At 43.6% G+C, this 26,247-nt stretch overlaps 1 protein-coding gene across 1 annotated transcript in view; it reads left to right on the top strand.

Annotated features, from left to right (window-relative positions):
* RYR2 (ryanodine receptor 2) overlaps positions 1-26,247 on the top strand; it is a 3,481,211-nt gene that overhangs the window by 582,096 nt on the left and 2,872,868 nt on the right. The window contains exons 13-14 of the mRNA XM_086925791.1: positions 11,621-11,785; positions 15,079-15,200. Coding sequence (XP_086781917.1) covers positions 11,621-11,785; positions 15,079-15,200 — 287 coding nt within the window. The remainder of the gene's footprint in view (positions 1-11,620; positions 11,786-15,078; positions 15,201-26,247) is intronic.

The following is a 26,247-nucleotide window of genomic DNA, read 5'->3' as shown; positions in this document are numbered from 1 at the left end:
TCTTGGCATATTGTCCAGACACAGTGTGGTCGCTTTTGCTTCAGTTTTCTCCTTACATAAAGTTACTTGTTGTTGTATAAGCTTTATTCGAGACAATTCTCATAAAAGCACATAAAATCTGAACAATTACACAAAATACATAGTCAGAGTAAAAAATCATTAAACACAGTACAGCTCATACTACATTACACATAAAACAATTTATACCATTTACATAAAAATTTGTTAAAAAGGGAATCCCTGGTTACCTGCTACCCCCCAAAGACCGTCGTCTTATCGCCCAAGCCCAACCCATGTATTTGGCTACCCCCATGACTATCGAATCCTGGTTTGTTGTGCACAGGATTCTTAGGGCCACTGCACTATCTCGTGTCCCCAGGTTTTTGCATACCGGCGAGAGCCATTTTCTCCTCGGATTTACATAAGCTTGACATGCGAAGAGAAAATGGCCTATGCTCTCCTCGGCATTTTCACAAGCAGGACATAGGTTGCCAATGGGTCTGTGCCAGCCAGATGTCAATTTCTTAAGGGGGATAGATCCTGACCTTAACTGAAAGACAAGTTTCCTGTCCATAGGTACAGTGATATTGGCCCAGTAGTTTTCTAGGACAGGAAAAATTTTAGTCTCCAGGAAACGACCAGACATAGAATCTGCCCTGGTGTCATTCAGCATCTTGCCTCCCACCCAATCCCAATATTGCTCTTTGAGGGCTTCTTTGCTTGGGAAGATTTCTCCCTCTGGGTTGTTCCAAAGATTCGAAAACCCTAGATTTACCAGCATGGTCTTCAGGTGTTTTAACCATTTTATCTTATGGAAGATATCTTCCTTGATTATCCACAGAAAGCCCTCTGCGTACTGTCTTATTTCTGGAGTCGTCCAGAGGCGTCTCCAGTAAAGAACTGGTCGCAATCGAGCTCTGTCGACAATCGTACGTCTGCCTAGCTCCAAGAACAATGGGATTAGGGGGGTACTCTGTGGAAGTCCAGTAATACCACGCATGAACTTGTTCTCGGAAGTCTGAAGAGCCACCAGACTGTTCCAAGCCCATAGTTCCGCGCCATATAAAGTGGCACCCAGGACCTTCGCATCGTACACTGTCATTGCAGGTTTTATAGGTTTTGTTTTTGATTTACGATGTTCCCCCCTTAGGGCACCTGAAAGCTGCTGGTGCTTTAGGACTACTTTATTCACATGATGCGTCCAGCCATTCCCCCCCGCGATCTGCACTCCCAGATACGTGAATTCATTAACTATATCGAGCCTGCTATTATTTAGGGTTATCTTAGGATAACTCCTGCGTCCTGCAGAGAAGGCCATTAGTTTGGTTTTTCCTACATTTACCTCAAGCCCGTGCTCCAAGCAGAAAGCATCAAAAATGCTTAATGCACGTTGCAACCCCATGGGGGTCTTAGACAAAATAAGAGTGTCGTCGGCGAACATCAGGATTGGAACCCTGGTGTCCGCTAACGATGGGGCATCTACACTAGCCTTCAACATTCTCTCTACTATCCCATTAATGAATAACGAGAAAAGTAGAGGGGCCATGGAACAGCCTTGCCTAACACCCCTTTCCACAGGGAAATCCAATGTTGTTTCCCTACTTCCTCCCCACTGGACTCTAGCAAAGTTGGATTCATGCAATCGCATGATTAATGTTAGCAGTTCGGCAGGGATCCCCAGCTTTTGGAGGACCGACCATAGCTTGTACCGGGGAACTAGATCAAACGCCGCCCGCAGGTCGACAAACGCAACGTACAGGCTGCCCCTTCCCAACTCGACGGTCTTCCACCGCAATATAGTGAAGCGGAAGACCTGGTCAATGGTACTAGTTGCTCGTCTAAATCCCGCTTGGTATGGGGAGAGGGCGCTATTATCTTCTACCCAGTCCATTAGCTGGTTTGTTACCATTCTCCCAACAATTTTCTGCATGGTGGCTATCAAACTTATAGGCCTATAATTAGCAGGCAATGAGCGATCGCCCTTCTTGTGAATGGGGATAATGGTTGCACCCTTCCAAATGTCTGGAACCACTGCCCCCTTTGCTAGGGCATTTACTACAAGGTGGGTGTATCTCGCCCATCTAGTCACATCATGTTTGAAAATATCGGGTGGGATACCATCTGGACCTGGCGCCCTCCCACACTTCGCGGAACAGATGGCAATTTCAGCTTCTCTAAGGGAGAATAGATCTTCGGTTGCATAAACCGGTAATATATTATCAGCTGCCACGGGTTTGTTACTTTCCGCATACTGCGGCCCGAAGTAATCGACCCAGGCTTCCACTGGTACATTATTGTCAGGTTTTGCTGGGCCCGCACCACTACCCCATTTGATAATTTTCCAGAATAACATTGAGTCTTTGTTATCAGAGGCTTCTTTTAATTGGGCCCAATGGTCTTCATCCCATTTCTTTTTGGCACGATAAATGGCTAATTTGTACAGTTTCCTATTCTTTGTCACTGCAGCACGGTCCCTGTTCCTTATGGCATGCCCCAGGTCTAGACGTGCTTTTCTACAGTGGTTATCAAACCACCTGCCCACTTCCTTAGTTTTCTTCCCTTTTCTTTTCTTAATGAAAAAACATGGTCTTAGAAGGGAGAATAACTTATTGTGAATTTCAGTGATACCGTTGTCCCCTGGAACCACTGGGACAGCTGCTTCAATCGCGGAAATTGCACGATCAACCTTATTGGTAATATATGTCATAGTAGCCTCATTTGCTAGTACCTTGGGCCATTTTAACCTTCGCTCATCGTTACTTAAAAGAGGGGTTTCATCGTGTGTCTCAATTGGGTTACCTGAACCGGTATTCCACCACCTGTGGGACACACATAGGGGGTTGTGGTCACTTTCAACCCGGGGCCTAACAGCCATGTCGACAACCCCATTCCACAGCTGGAGACTACACAATATATAATCAATTCGGCTCCTATTAATACCGTTGTCAAAAGTGTAGCTGCCCTCCTTGTCACCAGGTGTCCTGCCGTTAAGAGCTCTAAGTCCATGTTCCAAACAAATTCCATTTAGCAATGAAATCTCTTTTGTCCATCGCTTCACAGGTTTTAGGTTTAGAGATGGTACTCCCCAGAGATTATCCTCTTCACTCTCCATAGGGTCATTTGTGCAGTCCAAGGGTTCAAAAGTCCTATTTAAATCCCCAACAATTATCTTTACATTTTCCTGGGAATTAGCCTCCATGGCATCAGACAACAACTCAATAGTGGATAGATTTGTTACTTTGTCTCCTCTCACATAAACATTGTATAAATCTATTGGTTGGCCCTTAGCAACAGAGATTCTTAGTGCTTGTAGATCAATATTTCCCACGTCTAGGATTTTTATGTTTATGTGCAACTCCTGTCTAACCCAAACAGTTAGGCCACCCTTGGGCCGCCCTCTTCCCCCTTTTGAAGCTGGTATACAATAATTCAAGTAACCTAGGCAAAAGAGTGGATCGCAAGCCCAGGTTTCTTGAAAACAACAAATGTCAAAGCCACTTATGAAATCCACCCAAGGTTGGGAGTCCAACTTACTAGCCAACCCAGCGACATTTCAAGATAAAAGGGTACCAATATCTACATTTGTCCCATCCCGATCTTTGACAAGTGGAAATACATGGGCTGGCATTGGACTTTCCGTTAGGCAAGTCTCACTTTCTAAATCAACTGTTGGGTCCACAGTTAAATCATCTATTGCAGGGTATACGACATTTGTGTTTGGTGTTCCCAGTCTTGAGCCACCTTCTTCAGCCACACACCCAGCCTCAATGTTGTTCACCAATAAATTTATAGCAATGGTATTACCACAAACATCACGTAACCCTTCTACCTCTTTTATAATTCCACCCATGCTATCAATACCAGTATGTCAATACCCCCAGCCCGGATCCTGCCATCCTACATAGGGATTGTGATATGTATGTGAGGTATGAATATGACCAGCAGGGGGAGGTGGTAAAGGAATAACTGGCCATGGTACAGTAGGGGGGATTAAGGGCTCGTTGAGTAAACTTGTTGTTACACTTGAGGGTCGGGGGTAAAAAAAGGTAAGGTCCACGATACCAATACCACCCTTATTTGTTCCCCATCCCTGCCTTGTTATCCAACCCACTACCCTAGGGTCTTGGAAGTTAACCACTATACAGTCCCCCCCCAGGGTTTTTGGTGTGTAACCCATCCAGTCAATTCTCCTTGCCCCTATTATTAGCCCGTCAATATCACCGGGCAGAGGACGGTTTTCCTTTAACCAGTGCATGGTCTTGTTTTTAAGCATCTGGAAATTTTCTCTCTGTCCTGGGGTAAAGGTGGTACATTGATAAGAACTGCCACATAGGGGAAGGAGTCTGGAGTAAGATTAATTGGAGGTTTTCTATGAGGTGGCTTTGGCAAGGACGGTGGGATAGATTTGGGAACTTGGGGAACAAGTTGGAGGGCAGGTTTCTGCACCTGTAGTTTATTATTTGCTTGGGACGATGCTAAAGATTTACCAGCTGACTGGCATACATTAGCCCCGTTTCCTCCCCCCGGGATATTTGGAGGTATGCGTGTGTTATTGGTTACGTTTACAGATGCTGGTACTTTCCCCACTTGTTGGCACAAAGTAACCTCAACATTTGCAACGGCCGGTGGATTCTGTATCTGGGCTAGTATGGGCTGTGTAAGATGTGTTGAAGTCGACTGCGATGGTTCTGAACCAGCAGCCACTCTCTCAGCCCTGTCTGAAGTTTTTGCAGTGGCTTTGGCTGGAGGTTTGTTTTGTTTGGGAGGTAAAGGGGAGGCATTCCGGGGAATTCTACCCTTGTCCTGAACATGAGGGTTATTTGCAACCTGTGGGTTTGTGTTTACTTCCACCCTATTTGTTTTAATTAGGGATTTTGTAGAATAGAAATTGTCTAAAGTTGTCTGCTCGAAGTGGTTTAACCTATCTACGAGCTTAGCAATTCTATCCTTGATAGGGGTAAGTAGTAGTCTAAACATTTTTTCAAGTTCTGGAATCACATTTGCAAATAATACAACGTTTTCTTTACTTGGTACATTGGAAACAGTACAAGAATTGTCCGCTATGTCTTGATTATCCTGGGATACAGGGATAGTTAGTATTACACTTCCTGTACTTTGAACTTGTTTGTTACCTGCCTTTCCAATGTTCACAAGTTTATGTAACTTCCTGAGTTTTTGTGGAGGTCTGGCCACCTTTTTGCATTTTTTTACGGAAGCTGGTCGTTTCCTTTTGGACCCGATTTTCAGATTGGCCGATGTAACCTGAGAACCTAGATCAGGCTGCGGTGATGAATGGGAGTTACTACCACAAGGATTATTTGAATCTGCCACGACACTCTTGTTTGCTTTATCACCCTGAACCTCAGAGTATTCGTGTGTGACTGGTAGGTTCACTGATGATAAGGGGGTTACCAAAGTGGGGTAGGCTACATTTGAAAACTTATCCGTGGAGTTCTTAAGTATTTCGATGGATAACCTACGTTCTGCACGCTTCTCAGCCAAAGTTAATTCCTTATCTATTGTCAATGAGCGATTAAAAAAGAATTTGTCTAAGGGACCAATGGCCAGAGGAGCAGGCTCCGTTGGAAGAGTCATCAAGTGGCTAATTGCAGGGCTTGTGTTTGTAGACATTGCCATATCGGTTACAAAATAATGCAGGTTAGTCTATGTCACTTACTGAGGTAGATGGTATATGGTGCTGGCAAGAGGGGTGGCCCAGCCCGGCCTCCTTTGGCCCCGGACGGCCACAGACGGTCCCGCCCTTGTCCCGGGCTTCTCCTGGCGCCCTCCCGCGCGCTCCCGCGCAGCGGGATCGTAGTACACTAATAAGGGGGAAAGGGTGGGGCAGGGGGCGTGGCGATCAGGGAGAGCGACCCAGGTGTTGAGGGTTGACCGCACGCAGGGGCTCCTGGTAGTTGGAGTCCCTGCTGGTCCGCTCGCAGCCCTGTGCCTGCCTGTTCTCACTTGCCCAATCCAATGTCCGAGTCCTGTGGTACAGCGCCCCTTTGGCACACAGCGCCTCGCACCACGCGGCGAAGCGGGACCCGCGGAGCGGGTCCGGCGAGGAGCTGCTTCTGCAGGGAGGGTCCAGGTACGAAGAGAAAGACCACGGCAACGGTCAGTGCAACAGAGAGTCCCACGACGTTCTAGGCGGAGGGTGTTTTCACCGCTGCTGGGGCAGGGGCGTGGCGATCAGGGAGAGCGACCCAGGTGTTGAGGGTTGACCGCACGCAGGGGCTCCTGGTATTTGGAGTCCCTGCTGGTCCGCTCGCAGCCCTGTGCCTGCCTGTTCTCACTTGCCCAATCCAATGTCCGAGTCCTGTGGTACAGCGCCCCTTTGGCACACAGCGCCTCGCACCACGCGGCGAAGCGGGACCCGCGGAGCGGGTCCGGCGAGGAGCTGCTTCTGCAGGGAGGGTCCAGGTACGAAGAGAAAGACCACGGCAACGGTCAGTGCAACAGAGAGTCCCACGACGTTCTAGGCGGAGGGTGTTTTCACCGCTGCTGGGGCAGGGGCGTGGCGATCAGGGAGAGCGACCCAGGTGTTGAGGGTTGACTGCACGCAGGGGCTCCTGGTAGTTGGAGTCCCTGCTGGTCCGCTCGCAGCCCTGTGCCTGCCTGTTCTCACTTGCCCAATCCAATGTCCGAGTCCTGTGGTACAGCGCCCCTTTGGCACACAGCGCCTCGCACCACGCGGCGAAGCGGGACCCGCGGAGCGGGTCCGGCGAGGAGCTGCTTCTGCAGGGAGGGTCCAGGTACGAAGAGAAAGACCACGGCAACGGTCAGTGCAACAGAGAGTCCACATCTTTGACTTCTTTAGGAATTTCACAAATTGTTGCCTCTGGCAAAACCCCCCAAAACGTATTGTCTAGAAAAAATTTACTATGCAGCGCAAGGAGCTTAGGTAGCAATATGAATCGGGTCTAAAACTCTACCAGGAAGTGATCAGGACCTGTTAAATTTCCCTTCTTTAATAGATGATGCTTTTGTAATCTCTTCAGCAGTAACATCCTCCTCAAAAGAGGATAAGTCACAGCCATTCAATGAATCTTTCTCAATGTTTGAAAAATAATTTCCACTAGTTGTAAAGATGGAGTACTTTATGGTCAATAGAGTTGTCCATAAACATTAATAAAAGTTACTAATATTTTGATTTGTAAATCCCTTCCTTCCATGTTCATCTTTAATAACCTTTATAAGTGATATCTCCCTAATCTTCTAATATTTTGCTAATACTTTGCCCATTCCGTTTTATCCAATTTAAAATGTGACTTTCGGTCTGATCTTATTAGCAGATGCTTTTCTGCTGTTTCCTTGTTAAAGTCCATTTTTGCTTTAACCAATTCTTCAAGTACATCACGTGATTTAAAAGTAAAGCAAGTATTTTTTTAAAGACTTAATTTTCAGAACATTCCCTTTGAAATACTAATCAAAGTCTGTCTTTTTATGAGATGCATAGTTTATAAAGCAATCCCTTGCAGAATCTTTAAAGGTATCCCAAGTGATTTGTAGAGCTGTGTCTGCATCTGGCTGTAGATACAAAAAATCTTTAGCAATGGCTGAAAAGTTAAATAAAACTTTACTGGGCCTTCTTCTTTTTCTTGTTTTGAATAAAAAAATGAAAAGCACAGTTATGATTGATACGTGATATGATATAATGATAATTCCAATATGAGAGTGTAGAAGGTATTTAGATTTTAATTTGAAAAAATATGAGCTAATCTAGAGTTGTAGCAACGCACCAGGGAGAAAAAAGAAAATTCACAAACATCGGGATTACATATTCTGCAAGTATGAGTTAATGCCACTTGTTACACAAAATGTTTTTTTGCATATAATTCCAAACATACTTAGATTTAGATTTCCTGCTAAAAAAACAGGACAGGTATATGATTTCAGTCTTCAAATTAAGCTTTTTTTTAAATATTTCTGTTACTCTCACTGGGTCCCATTACAGTAACATTTTCGCCTAGCTACCACCTTTTTTATGCTCATTAAAATCACAGACAGTTTGAGTGTGCATGTTTAGTTCAGAGTTATTCTAGTCTGTTTGTATGAATGGGTATATGTATATATGATCAAACCTTGTAAGAGCAATCAAGAACTATCTTTCTTGGTTGTTTAAAGTAAAAAATACTATCAGTGATCTTTTTCAAATGAAGTTGAGGGGTCTGTGAGTTCAGGGAGAGGTGATGGATCAATCTACGTCATCAAGATGTAGTGTTCTTTGAGGAGGTGAGTCTTCAGCTTTCACTCACGGTTGCCATTTGTGATAGTGTTGTAATAATGCAGCTGATCTTAAACGAGGTGGGGGCAGGAAGGGGCAGACAGTGCATGTGTGCCAGTGTTTTTATTTCCAAGTTTCTCAAAGCCATCAAGATAGCATCAGAGAACAGATGCATAGGGGCATATTTATGAAATGTTCACGCACGCAATGCAGCAAGCCACCTTTCTGTACTGCACTGCGTGAAAGGGAGAGGACAGGAATGTGTTGTATTTAAGATTATACACCGCATTTCTGCTCTCTGCCTGAGCTGGTGCACAATGTGTTGCCTAGGTGCACCATGGTGCAAGAGTGCCTGCGTTTGTACAGGAAGGGATCTTCCTGCACAAAAACAATCCTCATAGGTATCTTCCTCTTTCTATGTGTGCTGTAGAATGCACCACCTCTCCTCTTTCTATGGGGCCGATTACAATGCCGTAGGAAATGGCTCTGACCCTCGGTCGGAGCTGTTCCTACGGCATCAAAATCAGCTGTTCGGATTAATTTCCGACCAACCCATTTGGATGGATGGAAAGGAATCCGAACTGGATTTGCGAATGGCTCAAAGAGCCAGTCTGCCATTCGGAAAGCCTACAGTAATCCCAAGGGTGGCTCTTTGCGCCCAAGGGATTACAATGTCAGATTCCGGCAGCCTTTCTGTATGCTGTGTTAAGTAACACAGATTTGGATGACTAGCTATAGTAACAGTTTGAAAGGTTTTGAAGTACTGTTGATAAAAGATGTCTGTGACCCTGACATATTTTGAAATTGACAATTCTGCTATTACTGACTCACATTTATTCTTTCGAACTGTAACATTGCTATAGGTGGTTCTGTCGATCATCTGCCTTTCCTCCACTTCGCATGGAGACTTAGACGTGACTGGAAACGTTGCATAGCAAACACTTCCCCTCGTGCCAAAACAGCAGTGGAAAAATACCTTACTTATTATTAGCCCACAGTAGTGAATAACCAGGTTCAGAATCCGTTTTTCACTATGTTGCCTCTCAATGGGATGCATACATTTCCAGGCATTGGCAACTGTCGCCACAAGCTCATCACTTATAGGAGGAAAACAAGTCACCTTTATCCATTTGCTTCAGATTGCTGATTCAGAGTTTCAGAGAGTTTAGAAGCAGGATGACAACCGTGAAATATACTTCCCCTTTATCATTCACTAATACAATGAAATGTATCTCTTAAGATCACTTTGTTGCCTTTCAAACTGGTGTGTCACTTCAGTGTAGGCCGTACAGTGGGCTGCATTCATCCCCCACAGGGCCACATTATATCCACTGACACGTGAATGTGTGCTGGGAGGATAGATCATATCCACACCTCCAATTGAGGTCACCCGAATTGGTTACATCTTCATTCATTTCCTTTATTTTGGGTCATAAAAAAACTTAAAAGGTAACAATATGCACACAAACCAAGACAAAATACATAAGACCAAATAGATATATGTACTTATAAAAACAATAAAAATGCTAAAAACGAGTTGCAACCCTCTCATTGGTTATATATACAATTTTTACAATAGCTCCAAAATCCTTTCTTAGGCATGAATTTTCATGGCCCTCAAAATCTATATTGCTGTTAAAAATGTGACCATTGAAAAGACAACTGGGCCACTAGCATTTGTTCTGCATACTCTCAACGCTGAGATGCGGTCCTTGAATCCCATCAATTTGCAGAGTGGTCTCATCCAACGAGCACGTCGCTTTGTGTAGGCTGTACAAAAGAATAACACATATTCCTTCTTTGACACCATTTTTCTCATCCTCAACCTGTTAGACCTTTATGCTCTGACAATGAGCAGAGATTGCTAGTTCCTAAATGGTATCTCTCTAAATTTAGGGGGGAAACTATGAAGGTGGCTAGTGCAAATTTATGAGATGAATAATAAGTCTTAGACTGGTAATCAAACGCTTATAGAATGCTGGGCGTACCTCTTAACCTTCTCTTCTTTATGTACAAATGCTTTTATTGATTTGATATGTTATGTGTTTCCCAATTAGATTTGTTATTGTTTGTCCAGTACCTCGAAGCTGAGTTTTAGACATTGTTGTGCTTTCAAATTAAATGTACTAACTTACTAACCATCAAAGAGATCTCATATTTTCGCGGGTGCACTGTAATTTAATAAGGCCCTTTGGATACGGCTTCAGGTGGTAAATGTGCAACTTGCAAAACTGTACGCAACACTTTGAAGAAGGTTAAAAAACTTCACATTTTTATTGCAGACTTTTAAAATCAGTGCTTCTGCTCTGCAGCAGCGGTCTGTGCAGGTAAGTGCGGTAGAGGGGTTGGGCGGAGCAGGGGGGACGTATACAGACGACATAATAGGAATTATTAATTTCTTTAATTTTCCCCATTCTGTTGTCTGTCGACTCCCCCCTCCCGCCCTTGCCACCTTGGTTCCCTGAACAGACTGCTGCTGATGCTGTGATTGTTTACCCTTGCAGTAAAGCAGTATTAACCTCTTCTATGCTCATGACGAGCTCAGCTCGTCATGAGGCACAGTGCAGCTGCACTCATGACGAGCTGAGCTTGCCACGGTCGTTGGAACGTTGCATGTGGGGATAATTACCCCGCTGTGCTGAACGTTCGAAAAATGGGTGTGATTGTGACGAGCTCCGCTCGTCATGAGTGCAGCTGCACTGTGCCTCATGACAAGCCGAGCTCGTCACAAGCACAGTGGCGCCGCGCGCAGCCCCCCTCCCCCCACACAGCAGGGGGAAAACACCCTGCAGCGAAGGGGTTAAGAGATGTTTCGAGGCATGGGCAAATTGGGCTGTGACCCAGGGCCCCACCTTTCAAAGTGGCCCCTTTTTATTTGGTCAGTACAGGCCCCCTCATTAGTTTATCCGAATTGTCAAGCTGTAATAACTACCTATACCTCTTTTGATCATAGAATGTTTTCAAATATGCCTCATGGGGCTTCCCTAAGGTCCACTTCCGTGCCAATCTGTGTGCTGTATTGGATCAATGAAAGTCGAGAAAAAGAGGGATGTTAAAGGGTACAGGTGCTAATTTTAAATAAGCGATTGTCTATAATTTGTCTTCTTTCTTTTACTAATTCTGAACTTTTAATGTATGATCAATGGGCGTGTTTTAGCTGAAAATGGATCATAAATTCAAAGTTGTTGCGATCAGGGGCCCCAGAATGGGTTTGGCCCAGAACTCTCAAAATCATTAAGATATCCCTCGCAGCATTTGATGATATTGTCCTTGCTTTCACGTATACCAAAACGGTCATGAAACTTAACAGGACGTAACTCAGGACTCTGCATGCTGTTTTTTTCTGTAATATACACCAGGACTTAACCTTCTCATTGTTTACTTCCTGACTAGGAAAAGTTGGACATAGGGATCAGGAAAGAGGCTGAAGGAATGGGAGCTGCTGAAATTAAATATGGCGACTCTGTGTGCTACATTCAACATGTTGACACCGGGCTGTGGCTCACATACCAGTCGGTAGATGCCAAGTCTGTCAGAATGGGAGCAGTACAGCGGAAGGTAAGCAAGAAAAGATTAAAATATGCATTTTGCTGATCGACAAAAGGGAACCCATGAGCTAAGTGTGCCCCTCAAATTGAATATATGAATAATTCTGTAAAAATAAACTTACAATCCCTTTGTTAATTTTACGTCACACTGTACTCTACTCTTTTTGGCATATTCTGTACTTCATTTTTCTTCTTCTTAAAAGAATAAACTCCATGGTTGTTGCATAGAAAGTAACTTGTGCATTGTGAGTTGTGTCACTGTTCACTTGTGTATGGAAATGCATTGCCTGCGCTGAAACACTCTGTGTGTCAAATATCATGTAAAATATATACCTTTAATCTCTCAATAAAGAATTACGACCCAAAAAAAAAAATTGTTTTCTCATATGCTTGGAACCTGATGCAGTCAAGGTGAAATCTGTGCGCAGCTTTTTTGTTTCATGAAGGAAGTTAAGCCATCAAGATAAAAGTCTTCGAATCTTCAGGATTGGTTTCTCGGACCTGAGTCCACATTTACCTTTCGAAGGAGGGTTCCCACAATGTTCCTTCAGTTGCAGGAGGGTTCACATAAATTTGATTACAGTTCCACAAGAAATTTCGAGATCCAAATGTTGCCTACCTAGAATTACTCTAGGAGAACTGTAACTCCTCTTTCTCAAGTCCTACAGCATCCTCCAGCCTCAGGAGGGATGTTGTAACAGGGAATCAGAAGAATATGTACTTGTCTAGCTGGTCCACAAGAAACATGCGTGGCACAATACTTCTACTCGCTCAGCATTTTCTTGATGCTGGACGGCCAAAAGGAACTGAAGACCCCTTTTTGGTCTGTGAGTTAGATGGACAGAGTCTGTCTTTTGGAGTGGGCCTAGTAGGGTAAATTAAAGGTTAAGCCAGTCAGTCATTGGGCGCACTTTAGCTGAGCTCAGAGGTAACACATTTCAGATTTCTAAACAGCTGTAAGGGTCAAAGGCCATAGTGATTTACTGCCACCGCTGGTCTTGTCTGATCAAGTTAATTAATATGTTTGGTACATTTAGCTTTGATAGCACATTTATATTATAAGTTAAAGATTTAAAATGATATTACACTATCGTAATAGAGTATGTGTCCTTCACAAGGTACTGTTAGGAAACATGGTGCCTAATATCACAAGGATGCTTGATTCCGGTCTGGGAAAGATATGGCTGTTGTAGTTCGGACTGGACTGTTCCCATGGCGCACAGGGTCAGAGCTGATTTGCATAAAGCCATTATCTGACCCAGGGTGGTGTGGAGTGCAAAAAACGATGGATTTAGGCCCAGATCCTTGCACTGGGGTGAATGTAAGACATTGATCTACATTCTGTCCATCAAATTGTTTTTTGTAATATCACAAGGTGGCACAAATATATAATTCATTCCTACTTCTCATACATATATTCATTGCAGTGGTACAGGTGTCTGGCACACAAATGGTTCCTTGCCAAAGGAACAGGCATGGCAGCATGGGAAATGTCTTGTTTTACAACTACAACAGAACATACATAAATACACCGGATCAGCTAGTTGCTGCCTCTGCAGAGGTCAAACTCAAAAGAGACTGTTTTCCATAAACATGAATTGTAGTACCAGATTAACATTAATCCGTCACAGATACCTATATGTGCGTGATTTGTTGATTGGATTGCATTTAAATATTGTGCTGGTAACACCATGTGGGTAGGTGAAAGGTTACAACACCCAATTCCCATATGTGCATAGGCTATGGAAGTGGAGGTGCTGCATCACCTCCAAAATAACTATGATGGAGGTCAGAGGTGAATGGGCAATAAAGATGCCTTTAAAATATTCATATCTTGCCACATTTGCTGTGCCTTCAAAGACAAAGGTGAAATGTCAGGCTGTGTCTTCTGACATTCTACTGCTTATTCTTTTAACATGGAGGGAAGTTGGTGTTTACTTTTCTGTCTCTGACTGCAAAGTGAGAAGAATTGTAAAGTAAATCATTTGACAATCTTGCTGGGGGTACAGGAAGTGTGAATGGAATTGTTTGTATATTTGAAATATTTTAATAGCATTAAAAAGATCAATAAAATTGACGAGCGATGAGCGAATTAAATATTAGCTGAAACCCGAGTTCAATACATCATTGTTTGTGCACTATATAGTTTTCTGAGTAAAACTGTATGGTTAATAAAATTTAGTGGCCAATGCAATGGAAAAGTGTGCCCACTGTAAATGACAGTGCACCAGCACACCATGCTTCAGTAATATATTTGTGACGGTGCTCCAAAATGTACTACCAGCGACATACTTACCACTGAATTATTTGCAACACTTGAGTGGCTTGTTTTATTCACAATTCCTATAACGCCAGTGATCTAACATTGATGACAATACCCCCACTCTGAAATTTGTTCCAGCCCCACTACTTATGGGTCATGCTCGGGTGCACCTCACATTTGCAAGCAAGGTTCAGGGAAGAGATCTTGAAGAAGATCAGCACAGCACCAACACAACTCCCCCATGCATAACCTTGAGTCGCAGACACTAAATGTGTAGCACAGGAAGTAAGTCCCAAATGATATAGGCTCGCTCTGATCGAATCAGTAAACCGCCTTTAGACTCAACCATGCTAAAACATATTAAACCATGAGGAAGTCATTGTAAGTGCATATACTGCACTATATAGACACCTACCCACCTTTCATAGCATACCATAGCGCGAACGTTCTGAGATTTGTAACTTAGACAATAAAATATTGTGCTGTCTGTATTCGCAGTTACATTTGTGCTATTCTATTATTGGATTTAGGATACTGCTCTTCCTAGGCTCACCCTAGGAGTAAATGGTTCCCTACTACTTATCAAGAAATTAGTATTTTTCAAAACTAGTACAGCCAAAACTTGCTCTTTAGCTCCCGAACCACCTACCTTAGGGTAATAAAAATCACTTACTCATTAACATCCACCTTCCCGCTCATTATGCTATGCCTCTTCTTTGTAAATCCCGTTAATACTTATTCAAGATTGTTTTTGCTCTCAACTAAAAGCCCCTTACCACAATGTAAGTAAACTGAACTGCATTTCACTCTGTTCCCACTGAAAGATGGGCCACTGATGATCTTGAAGGCCACGTCTAGGCAAATTCCATGATTTCTGTCTTTGCTCTTGCAATTTGTGATAAAAACATCCATGTGATTTCATGCATATCTTTCTTAATATAGTATGCCACGTTTACCTCCATGCAGAAAAAACTGACTTTGGAAGATATAGGATCATTGTAAATTTGTTTTATATCCTTCTAATTTGTTTTTGTCTGCAGGCTATAATGCACCATGAGGGCCACATGGATGATGGCTTAACCTTATCCAGATCTCAACATGAGGAGTCTAGGACCGCACGAGTTATCCGCAGCACGGTCTTCCTCTTCAACAGGTTTATAAGGTGGATATTTGCTTCTTTGTTCCTTTCAGTGAGATTGTTGGTTGGGCAACAAGCCTATGCTTTGAACACAGTAGTATGTCCATTTGTCAGTGAGAATTAAATTTCCAGGTGCAAGCAACTTTCACCGAGACATCATGTTTTTCGTCAAAGATCTCAACGATAGTCATATCATTGAAATATTTTGAATAAGTATCGTACAAAGCACATGCTGATTGCTGGAGGTAATTAAAAAAAAACATAATTATTTGCATTAATGCAAAATGTGCACAGTGGTTACAACGCCAGAGGATAGCGGCTTCAGTTGTCATTCCCTCGCTTAATAATTGTGTGACTTATCCTTAGGTAACACTTTTTTTAAAAAAAAATGCAATTTTACATTGCTAATTGAAGAAGGCACCTGGATCATATGAATAGTTTTGGGATTTATGAGTTTTGATATCTTTCTGTTCAACACTACTCTTTTGACTTTAGCCCCTGAGCGTTAATTAAGGGGCCTATTTGCTTTTTTTTATTCTGCTTAGAATGTGTTCAGGACTGAGTAGACTCAAAAGGCAAATCCGCGATAGAGCTGTATGGGGAATGAGGATATAATTCATTTTCAGTATTTCATGATTGATACCAAAGCCATTGGCACCCTATTAATCATTTTTAAATGAAGGTAGAGTTGAGCCTGCTAACATTCGATGGCTGCTGGCGGGTACATTGACAAGGAGAAAGAAAGGGGCGCATTGTGAGAGGAGGATATGAGGGGGACATATTTCAAAAGAAGCAGATGATGGCACATTGGAGGGCATGTGCAGAGTGCTTGTTGTTTGAGACTGAGATGGATGTTGGGAACAGATGAAAGCTCTACTGGTTACCTCTTATTAATAGCTCTACTGCAGTGTTAAATACTAAGTGTCACACACATTTTAATATGTTACAAGATCGATCTTCATAATTTGGGATTCTATTTTATAAATCTCTAATTTTGGATTAGACTATGGTTATTTCTCCTACTTTATTTATTTTTTCAGATTATTTTCATTGTAACTTTTTCTTATTCTTTTATTTTCTGTTATTTGTTCGCATTTAGTTTAATTAATGTATGTTATCAAAGTATTAACTCTATCTATCTATCTATATATCTATCTATATATATTTATATATATATATATATATATATATATATATATATATATATATATATATATATATATATATATATATATATATATATATATATATATATATATATATACGTTTAGACTGCTGCTTAAATGATGCAAAAGAAGTGAGCAGGGAACTCTGGGTAATTCCCAAGTTTGGTAGAGATCCGCATTAGAAAATGACAAAACCTTTTTACCAGTCAAGAACAGTACACAAAGTTGTAATATAGGATATGACCACACATATTACACTAATGATATCTGAAATCTACCACAGTGCAAATTATTCTTACATCAGACAGGGATCTGGATTCACAGTGTTTATTTTTTCCACACTGGGTAGGATTTGCTTGTGTCGAGGACGGGACTACAAGAGTGAGTTTGTCCGGTGTTTTAATAAATGGACTAATAGCATAGCTGCCATTGGGAAGTGTTTTGTTTGCCAGCAGTGAAAGAAAGAGGACACACTGTAGATAACTTTTGTATTTCTTTAGGTAAAATATATATCCTGCAAATGATATCAGCACTGTGAATTACGGGAAATAATTCACTTTTAGACTTCTTTTCTGGTAAATATGTATTTTGAAACCACTAAATTTCCCACTTCTGGAGACTAGCCAAAGGGCCTGGCCAGAATATAGACCCTCGCCACAGATCTCAGCTTTTGCCCATTCTCAGTGGGATGAGTGCACAGGACTCGGCCTGCGCAAGGCTTTGTAGGATACCCACTACCATCAGAAAATCTCCTATCCTACCACTAGTTCAACTGTACCCAGTTAGAAGAACGAATAATCTGTTTTTTGCAAATATTCAAGCTATTATCATCCTTTTAACGCTAATCAACGTTGAATTGTCCCCTGACTTGCCAAATGAGGATGCTACTTCCTTTGACTAATGTGCCCTATGTCTACCCCTGACATCACTACCCTGGCTCAGTCATTCACATCAGGATCCCCATTTGACCCCTGCTGAGCCCATTTCTTTCGTCTTGTTCTTGATTCCATTTGCCCTGCATTGGCTTTGATCTTTATTGCCTAATTTGCTGCCTTTCAAGTCCCTTTTGCCTGGAAATTCTCTCATCTTCTGAGCAAACATTCTGCAGACACCACAGTGCTAAGCACATACCCATTTCACTGCTTCCTTTTCCTGGTAAAATAGAGAAATAGGTCAGCAGGTAACTTACACAATGAAAACTTTGGGCCTCATTTATGAAAAGTGACGCATAGCTTCGTGAAAACAGCGATGCGTCACTTTTCATTGCGCAAGGAGTTACAGATACGTCAGTATTTCTGATGTATCTGTAAGCGCAAAAGTGACGCATTGCTGGAGCGTGTCATAAAAGTGACGCAACTCCAGCAATGCGTTCTTTCACATAGGGCAAGCCCCATGTGAAAGGGCCTGCATCAGTCTTACGCCTGCTGTGAGGCAGGCGCAAGATTTTGACGCAACGGCGTCCTAGAAGTGACGCAGTGTAATCTCATAGATTTCACTGCGTCACTTCTACGACCCTTTCTTGCGTCAATATGCCCCCCTTGCATACATTATACCTGGCGCAGGTATAATGTGGCGCAGGGGTTTACAAAGTGATTCAGAAAAGGGGGTGGTTCAGAAAAGGGGGTGGTTCAGAAAAGGGGGTGGTGATGAACAGAGTGTCTGAATTAAGCAGACCACTCTTACCCAGTCCAAAGATCAGGGCTTGATCCATCACCGTTATTTATCTCACTGCACCATCCCAGCTCAGAACCTGGCTATATGCAAATCAGTCTGTCCCTGGCCCAGTGCATCATGGGAACAGGGCAGACTAAACTACCAAGCCAATTCTTCACCAGAAAGGAGACAAGCTACCGGGGACCGGTTTCTGGCATTTCAGCCGTCTTCGGCCCGGCTTGCTTGAATCCTGATGGTGCAGTGAGAAAGGGACTCATGTCTGAGTATACCCTGCCACACCTATAGTGGCCAAAAACGATTCAGAAAAGGGGGTGGTGATGAACAGAGTGTCTGAATTAAGCAGACCACTCTTACCCAGTCCAAAGATCAGGGCTTGATCCATCACCGTTATTTATCTCACTGCACCATCCCAGCTCAGAACCTTGCTATATGCAAATCAGTCTGTCCCTGGCCCAGTGCATCATGGGAACAGGGCAGACTAAACTACCAAGCCAATTCTTCACCAGAAAGGAGACAAGCTACCGGGGACCGGTTTCTGGCATTTCAGCCGTCTTCGGCCCGGCTTGCTTGAATCCTGATGGTGCAGTGAGAAAGGGACTCATGTCTGAGTATACCCTGCCACACCTATAGTGGCCAAAAACGATTCAGAAAAGGGGGTGGTGATAAACAGAGTGTCTGAATTAAGCAGACCACTCTTACCCAGTCCAAAGATCAGGGCTTGATCCATCACCGTTTTTCAGCTCACTGCACCATCCCAGCTCAGAACTTGGCTATATGCAAATTAGTCTGACCCTGGCCCAGTGCATCATGGGAACAGGGCAGACCAAACTACCAAGCCAATTCTTATACTGGGAAGGAAACAAGCTACCGGGGACCGGTTTCTGGCATTTCAGCCGTCTTCGGCCCGGCTTGCTTGAATCCTGATGGTGCAATGAGCTAGGGACTCACATTTGAGTATACCCTTCCACGCTTATGGTGGACAAAAATGATTCAGAAAAGGGGGTGGTGATGAACAGAGTGTCTGAATTAAGCAGACCACTCTTACCCAGTCCAAAGATCAGGGCTTGATCCATCACCGTTTTTCAGCTCACTGCACCATCCCAGCTCAGAACTTGGCTATATGCAAATTAGTCTGACCCTGGCCCAGTGCATCATGGGAACAGGGCAGACCAAACTACCAAGCCAATTCTTATACTGGGAAGGAAACAAGCTACCGGGGACCGGTTTCTGGCATTTCAGCCGTCTTCGGCCCGGCTTGCTTGAATCCTGATGGTGCAATGAGCTAGGGACTCACATCTGAGTATACCCTTCCACGCTTATGGTGGACAAAAATGATTCAGAAAAGGGGGTGGTGATGAACAGAGTGTCTGAATTAAGCAGACCACTCTTACCCAGTCCAAAGATCAGGGCTTGATCCATCACCGTTTTTCAGCTCACTGCAGGTGTGGCAGGGTATACTCAGACATGAGTCCCTTTCTCACTGCACCATCAGGATTCAAGCAAGCCGGGCCGAAGACGGCTGAAATGCCAGAAACCGGTCCCCGGTAGCTTGTCTCCTTTCTGGTGAAGAATTGGCTTGGTAGTTTAGTCTGCCCTGTTCCCATGATGCACTGGGCCAGGGACAGACTGATTTGCTTATAGCCAGGTTCTGAGCTGGGATGGTGCAGTGAGATAAATAACGGTGATGGATCAAGCCCTGATCTTTGGACTGGGTAAGAGTGGTCTGCTTAATTCAGACACTCTGTTCATCACCACCCCCTTTTCTGAATCGTTTTTGGCCACTATAGGTGTGGCAGGGTATACTCAGACATGAGTCCCTTTCTCACTGCACCATCAGGATTCAAGCAAGCCGGGCCGAAGACGGCTGAAATGCCAGAAACCGGTCCCCGGTAGCTTGTCTCCTTTCTGGTGAAGAATTGGCTTGGTAGTTTAGTCTGCCCTGTTCCCATGATGCACTGGGCCAGGGACAGACTGATTTGCATATAGCCAGGTTCTGAGCTGGGATGGTGCAGTGAGATAAATAACGGTGATGGATCAAGCCCTGATCTTTGGACTGGGTAAGAGTGGTCTGCTTAATTCAGACACTCTGTTCATCACCACCCCCTTTTCTGAATCGTTTTTGGCCACTATAGGTGTGGCAGGGTATACTCAGACATGAGTCCCTTTCTCACTGCACCATCAGGATTCAAGCAAGCCGGGCCGAAGACGGCTGAAATGCCAGAAACCGGTCCCCGGTAGCTTGTCTCCTTTCTGGTGAAGAATTGGCTTGGTAGTTTAGTCTGCCCTGTTCCCATGATGCACTGGGCCAGGGACAGACTGATTTGCATATAGCCAGGTTCTGAGCTGGGATGGTGCAGTGAGATAAATAACGGTGATGGATCAAGCCCTGATCTTTGGACTGGGTAAGAGTGGTCCGCTTAATTCAGACACTCTGTTCATCACCACCCCCTTTTCTGAATCGTTTTTGGCCACTATAGGTGTGGCAGGGTATACTCAGACATGAGTCCCTTTCTCACTGCACCATCAGGATTCAAGCAAGCCGGGCCGAAGACGGCTGAAATGCCAGAAACCGGTCCCCGGTAGCTTGTCTCCTTTCTGGTGAAGAATTGGCTTGGTAGTTTAGTCTGCCCTGTTCCCATGATGCACTGGGCCAGGGACAGACTGATTTGCATATAGCCAGGTTCTGAGCTGGGATGGTGCAGTGAGATAAATAACGGTGATGGATCAAGCCCTGATCTTTGGATTGGGTAAGAGTGGTCTGCTTAATTCAGACACTCTGTTCATCACCACCCCCTTTTCTGAATCGTTTTTGGCCACTATAGGTGTGGCAGGGTATACTCAGACATGAGTCCCTTTCTCACTGCACCATCAGGATTCAAGCAAGCCGGGCCGAAGACGGCTGAAATGCCAGAAACCGGTCCCCGGTAGCTTGTCTCCTTTCTGGTGAAGAATTGGCTTGGTAGTTTAGTCTGCCCTGTTCCCATGATGCACTGGGCCAGGGACAGACTGATTTGCATATAGCCAGGTTCTGAGCTGGGATGGTGCAGTGAGATAAATAACGGTGATGGATCAAGCCCTGATCTTTGGACTGGGTAAGAGTGGTCTGCTTAATTCAGACACTCTGTTCATCACCACCCCCTTTTCTGAATCGGGGTTTACAAAGTGACGCATCTACCTAGATGCGTCACTTTGTAAATATGGCGCAACAAGGTGCATTTTTTACGCCACTGGTGCGTCACAAAAAGTGATGCACCGGCGGCGTAAAAGTGACGCAAGGGCTCATAAATGAGGCCCCTTGAAACTAGCCAGCTCCTTAATGCTCACCAGTTTGGGTTCTGTCCCCTGCATGGTACTGGAGCAGCCTTATTATCTGTAGTTTATGACCTCAAATCTTCTTAGATAAGGGTGTCAGCGCTGGCATAATCCTCCTATACCTAAGTGCCACTTTCAACTTGTCTCTCACTGTGTTCTTCTTTAAAATCTTTCTAGATTAGGTATCAGTTGAAACACTGTTCAATGGCTTCTCTCGTTCATGAACAAAAGATGGCAATTTATTTTACCAGCCTCTTTTTCATTCTCAGTCTAAATCTATAACTTTCCCTTGAGTACTACATGTGCCACACTCTTTTCAATCTTTATCTGACCCCACTAATCACCTTAATGTCCTCTTTTTGCTCAGTATGTCATAACAGACATTAACATACTACAAACTTCTTTTTCTTCTCCATTAGTGGGCCCAAGAGCTGTGTTTCATGCCCTCCTCGGATTCTCTTACAAATGCAAGTGTCCAATTTGATTGTGTGCTTCTGTTTTCCTTTCATAGTAAAACTGATGACATCCTATTTTTTTCTTTCATGGTTGCTAATAAAAGTAAATACTCTGCGCCCCATCAACTGCAGAAAATCAGTTATTCAGGATATTATCATGTCTCGAATAGGCTATTATAGTTCCTTATATTATGGTCTTCTCAGAAGATCTGAATACCTTCAGCCTTTTTCAAAATTCTGCTGTCAGATTATTATAGGACTGCCAGCTCATTAATCTCTGGCTGTTTTATCAATCTGCACAGTCTAACCTTAACCAAACATACCATAGTCAACGCACTTTCCTTTGGTCACTGACCACCACGTTTGTTCATACAGCACTGTCCTGTTCCCAACTTTCCGCCTAGTCGCCTTTGTTTTGATTCTTGACTTTTCCCCACACCGATTTGCATGACCCAACATCACTTTATTGAAAGAAAACTCGCCTAAATTAATTAATTCATCAACCTGTGAAGTCCAGAGACAAATTGGTTTTTGAGCCACCATGCAGGAAGCGGGAGTAGGCGGGTGTCTGATCTTTTTCCTATGAAATGAAACAACTAGCAGGGGTCTATCAAATCAATTCCATGCATCTGTTTGGAATAATTACACGCATCTGCAGAACAAAGCCAGAGCTGAGATGCCCTTTTTCCATTTAGTAGCGCTATACAGACACAATGATCAGGATCAATGATTTCATAGGGCACAGGTACATGTGTAAAAGCAAGATATTGCATACAATGAGGGACAAAGGTTTTGTAGTTTCCTTTTTATGTTTACTCAGAGATGAGTGTGTATTCATGGGATACCAGTGAATTGACCTTTCTAGTGTATCAGATGGTGGTAACGTAGCAGGCTTGGGTAGGAGCCAGTCATGAAATTTTAAAATCACTACTAGTCTTGCTCAAATCTGGAAATTTGTTCTGGGAATATGTAGCTCCTGGGCCTATTACAAAGATAACTTTAATCCCCAAATTACTCAGCAGGCTTCCTAATGTCTTTTCCCTGGAGCTTTTCATTTTACCGAAATGCACGTTTTAACACGATTTTTATTAAGAAAAAAAAAAGAGTCAATGCCGCATGTTTTGCTGCACAATATGTGGTAGGATAGGAGAAGTGAATCCTATTAACCCCAGGAAAAAATGCATTTCTAAATGTAGTTTTACACATTTACCTTTGTCTTTCAAAATGTAATAGGAAAGGAAAAGCCTAGTCTTTTGCAGCTTCTCATTCCTCTGTGAGTCAATTCTGAAGGATGGGGGTGGCTTTCTTCTCAAACCCTTTTGCCACTGATCCCAGAAGCATGTTGTGTTTACTTGGCAAGCTGCCGGGCTCGGCTACTTGACATGTGGGTGTACAGACTGAAATGAAAGGAAGATAAAGGGGATGGAAGACTCAGTTTTATACTGTAAAGAGAAAACAAGCTGCTGTGCAGTCAGAACATGACAGTTGAAGAACGCTGGTGCTGTGCCGCAATATAACTCTGGACTATGCCAAGGTTAAATCCACACAGCTGTCAGTCCCTCCTTGCTTTCTTTTGATGCTGCGAACTGTATTGCAAGCTGATGTAAAGCTAACTTTCACAGCTATGAAACTGTATAAGCATGCAGTGACAAAGCCATGAAGGTTTATTTGCATTGACATTAGCTTATGCCAAAAAAGCTTCCAAAGCATCACTCTGCATGTGTTGCTCACCCGTGTCATGATGCATACGGACATATGCAGACGAGTGGGCAGACATCTTGGGATAGGTTTTTGAAGAAAGAAAATCCATCCCAAGATGGCCACCAATGCACATGGCATCTGTGCTTATGGATTCTGACGCGCTGATGTAAATTTTGGCATTTCTAATTTACCGTTCCAACATGGCAGATGAACAGACAACTATCACTTTGAAGTTGCTACGATTTCGTGTTAGTGGGGTTAGGCGGTGTTCATGTGGTTTTTCTTGTTTGTTCTGTTTATTTCTCCTTCCTTCTGGAGGTTCCACGCCTATATCGTGGTTGATTGGGGATCTAGTCAGTGCAAATCTCCAATGAGTTTAATAGGAAAAGCCCAGTTTTAAATTGTTGGTTTGATTACCTTTCTATGTTTGCTCAAATGTTAATTGTGTGTTTATCTCTGAGTAAGGTCTACTTCTGTGGCGAGCCTCTCAACCCCCCCAAAGTAAGGTACCTGTTTCTCTGTCTCTTTCTCTCACTTATCCACTCCCCCCGCCATTCTGTCTGATTGATGTCTGTGGTGATGGGTTATATTGTCGGTAAGGAGTTTCACAGCTATGTTTACAAATATAGAGTCTTCCAGCTCTGATATCAATTTTTAATAGCTATTAACTTCTTAGGCCCGTGTTACGAGCGGTCCAGTTGTAACTTGTAAGTGTGATTGCTATCGCATCTGAAAAATGTGTTGTTGGGCATGATAAATCGCACCTATTATGTTTTGCCCCCAAAAATGAGGCATCACGTGCAGATTTTTGTGCTTGCTGTACCAACGTTTGCATCCCTCAGCATTTTCATGGCCTTTTCTCCCTTTAAATTCCAGCAGGTCAACAGGGGTTAAATTTTTTAAACACCTCTGAATTCCAATTTTGTGTTGTAATAGTAGTTACAACAGTAGTAATGATTAGGGCAAAAGTAATTAGCGCCTTAAAATGTACTTGTTTTAACAGGGACAATAGATCCATTCTCGGGGTTTCCTACAAGCAAATCTATAACCTGAAAACATGGCATTAACCTAAGCTGCGACCAAGAAGTATAACATTCCATTTAAGAGGTTAAAAGTACAATGGGCATGTAGACTGTTGTTCTCAATTTGCTGAATGTCACAGCATAATGAAAGCTTAAAACAGTGAGGAGTTTTCCTATGGCCAGTTTAAAATTTGAGCATTGCCTGTCATGGGCATCTTCATATTTAAACATATGCTACAACTCTGTTTGAACTTAACTATGAGTACTGCAGAGAGGGTGGGAGCAGATAATTCCCTGGGGTCCTCCTACCTGAAGAAAGAGAGTGGGTCCTGGAACCTTCTTGGATTGTTCTATTAGAGACCTGATGTTGAGACCTTCTTCTGTAAGATCAATATGTAGATCATGCAGCTCATTACAGGTTTTCCACTGACCGCCTAGGCATATCACAGCCTCCACTCAGTTACCATCTACAAGCTATAAAGAAGTCCCCAATTTGCCATCACAGATCACCTTCTTTCAGTATGAGGTTCCTAGATGACCCTAAAATTATCTCACCCATCCATCACATACCATCACCTGGTCTTCACAGACTGCCAAGCAGCCCTCGAAGATGGTTGATCCCAAGCTAGATCTAAGCCAGCCATAAGCCTGCTATTAACCCTCCTCAGCAACTCTACCTGTTCTGAGATCTCATATTTGTCACTTAGATACTTTACTCACCCTCTGTCACTTACATTGGCCTCAGATCTGCTCTGTCAGAATTCAGATCAACTCTGCCTATGCCCTATCTATTTACCAGGCATCTACCCTCCTATGATGCCCTCAAACACCCCATAGCCTACCATAAGAAACCATGATCTGGTCCTCATAAGACACCAAAAAAAACCCTAGCTAGCCCTAATAAACCCTCACATCAATCAATCATCCAATCAGTAATTTGTAGAGCGCTTCTTGTAACCCATGAGGGTATCCAGGCGCTGCAGTGTCCAATTGATTAGCTGAATAGCCAGGAATCCAGGGACTTTTAGAACTCTGAAAGAGATGGGAAAGTCTGTACATGAAAAGGCAGCTTGTTCCATGTCTTTGCTGCTAGGTATGAGAAGGAGTGATCTTTGCATCTGCTACGTAGGATGCGGGGGGTGAGGGTTAGAGAAAGGAATGCAGAGCTGAGATTTCTGATGGGCTGATGGAAGTTCATGCAGTGGTTCATGTAGGCGGGTCCGCAGTTGTGTAGGCCCTTGTATGCATGGGTCAGGAGCTTGAACTGGCATCTTTTCTCTATAGGGATTCAGTGGAGTTCCCTGAGGTATGGGGTGATGAGAGTTCATCTTGGAAAATCAGGAGAAGTCTAGCTGCAGCATTCTGTATGGTCTGCGGTCATCTGAGGAGGTGAGCTGAGATCCCTGTGTAGAGAGCCCTGCCATAGCCAGATGGAGATGAGGGCCTGGGCGATGGTGCGTCATGAACTTTGGGGTATTCCTTTGAATATCTTTTGAAGCATGCGGAGGATGAAGAAGCAGAAGGAGGAAACAGAGCTGACCTGTTTCATCGTGGTTAGCTTGTTGTCCAAAATGATTCCTATGGTTCATAGCGTGGTCAGTTAAGGTAGGATTTTGTCAGAGTTCTGCGGGCCTCCTGGATGCGTCCCAGGCGGAGCTTGTGTTTCCGAATATCAGTAACTCTGTCTTGTCTGGGTTGAGCTTCAGGCAGTTGTCCTTCATCTAGATGGCAATGTCTGTCA

Source organism: Lissotriton vulgaris, chromosome 6, assembly GCF_964263255.1.
Source record: "Lissotriton vulgaris chromosome 6, aLisVul1.2, whole genome shotgun sequence".
In the NCBI taxonomy this organism is placed as follows: Eukaryota; Metazoa; Chordata; class Amphibia; order Caudata; family Salamandridae; genus Lissotriton; species Lissotriton vulgaris.
Note: the sequence above shows the minus strand (reverse complement) of the source record. Positions and strands in the feature narration are given on the sequence as shown.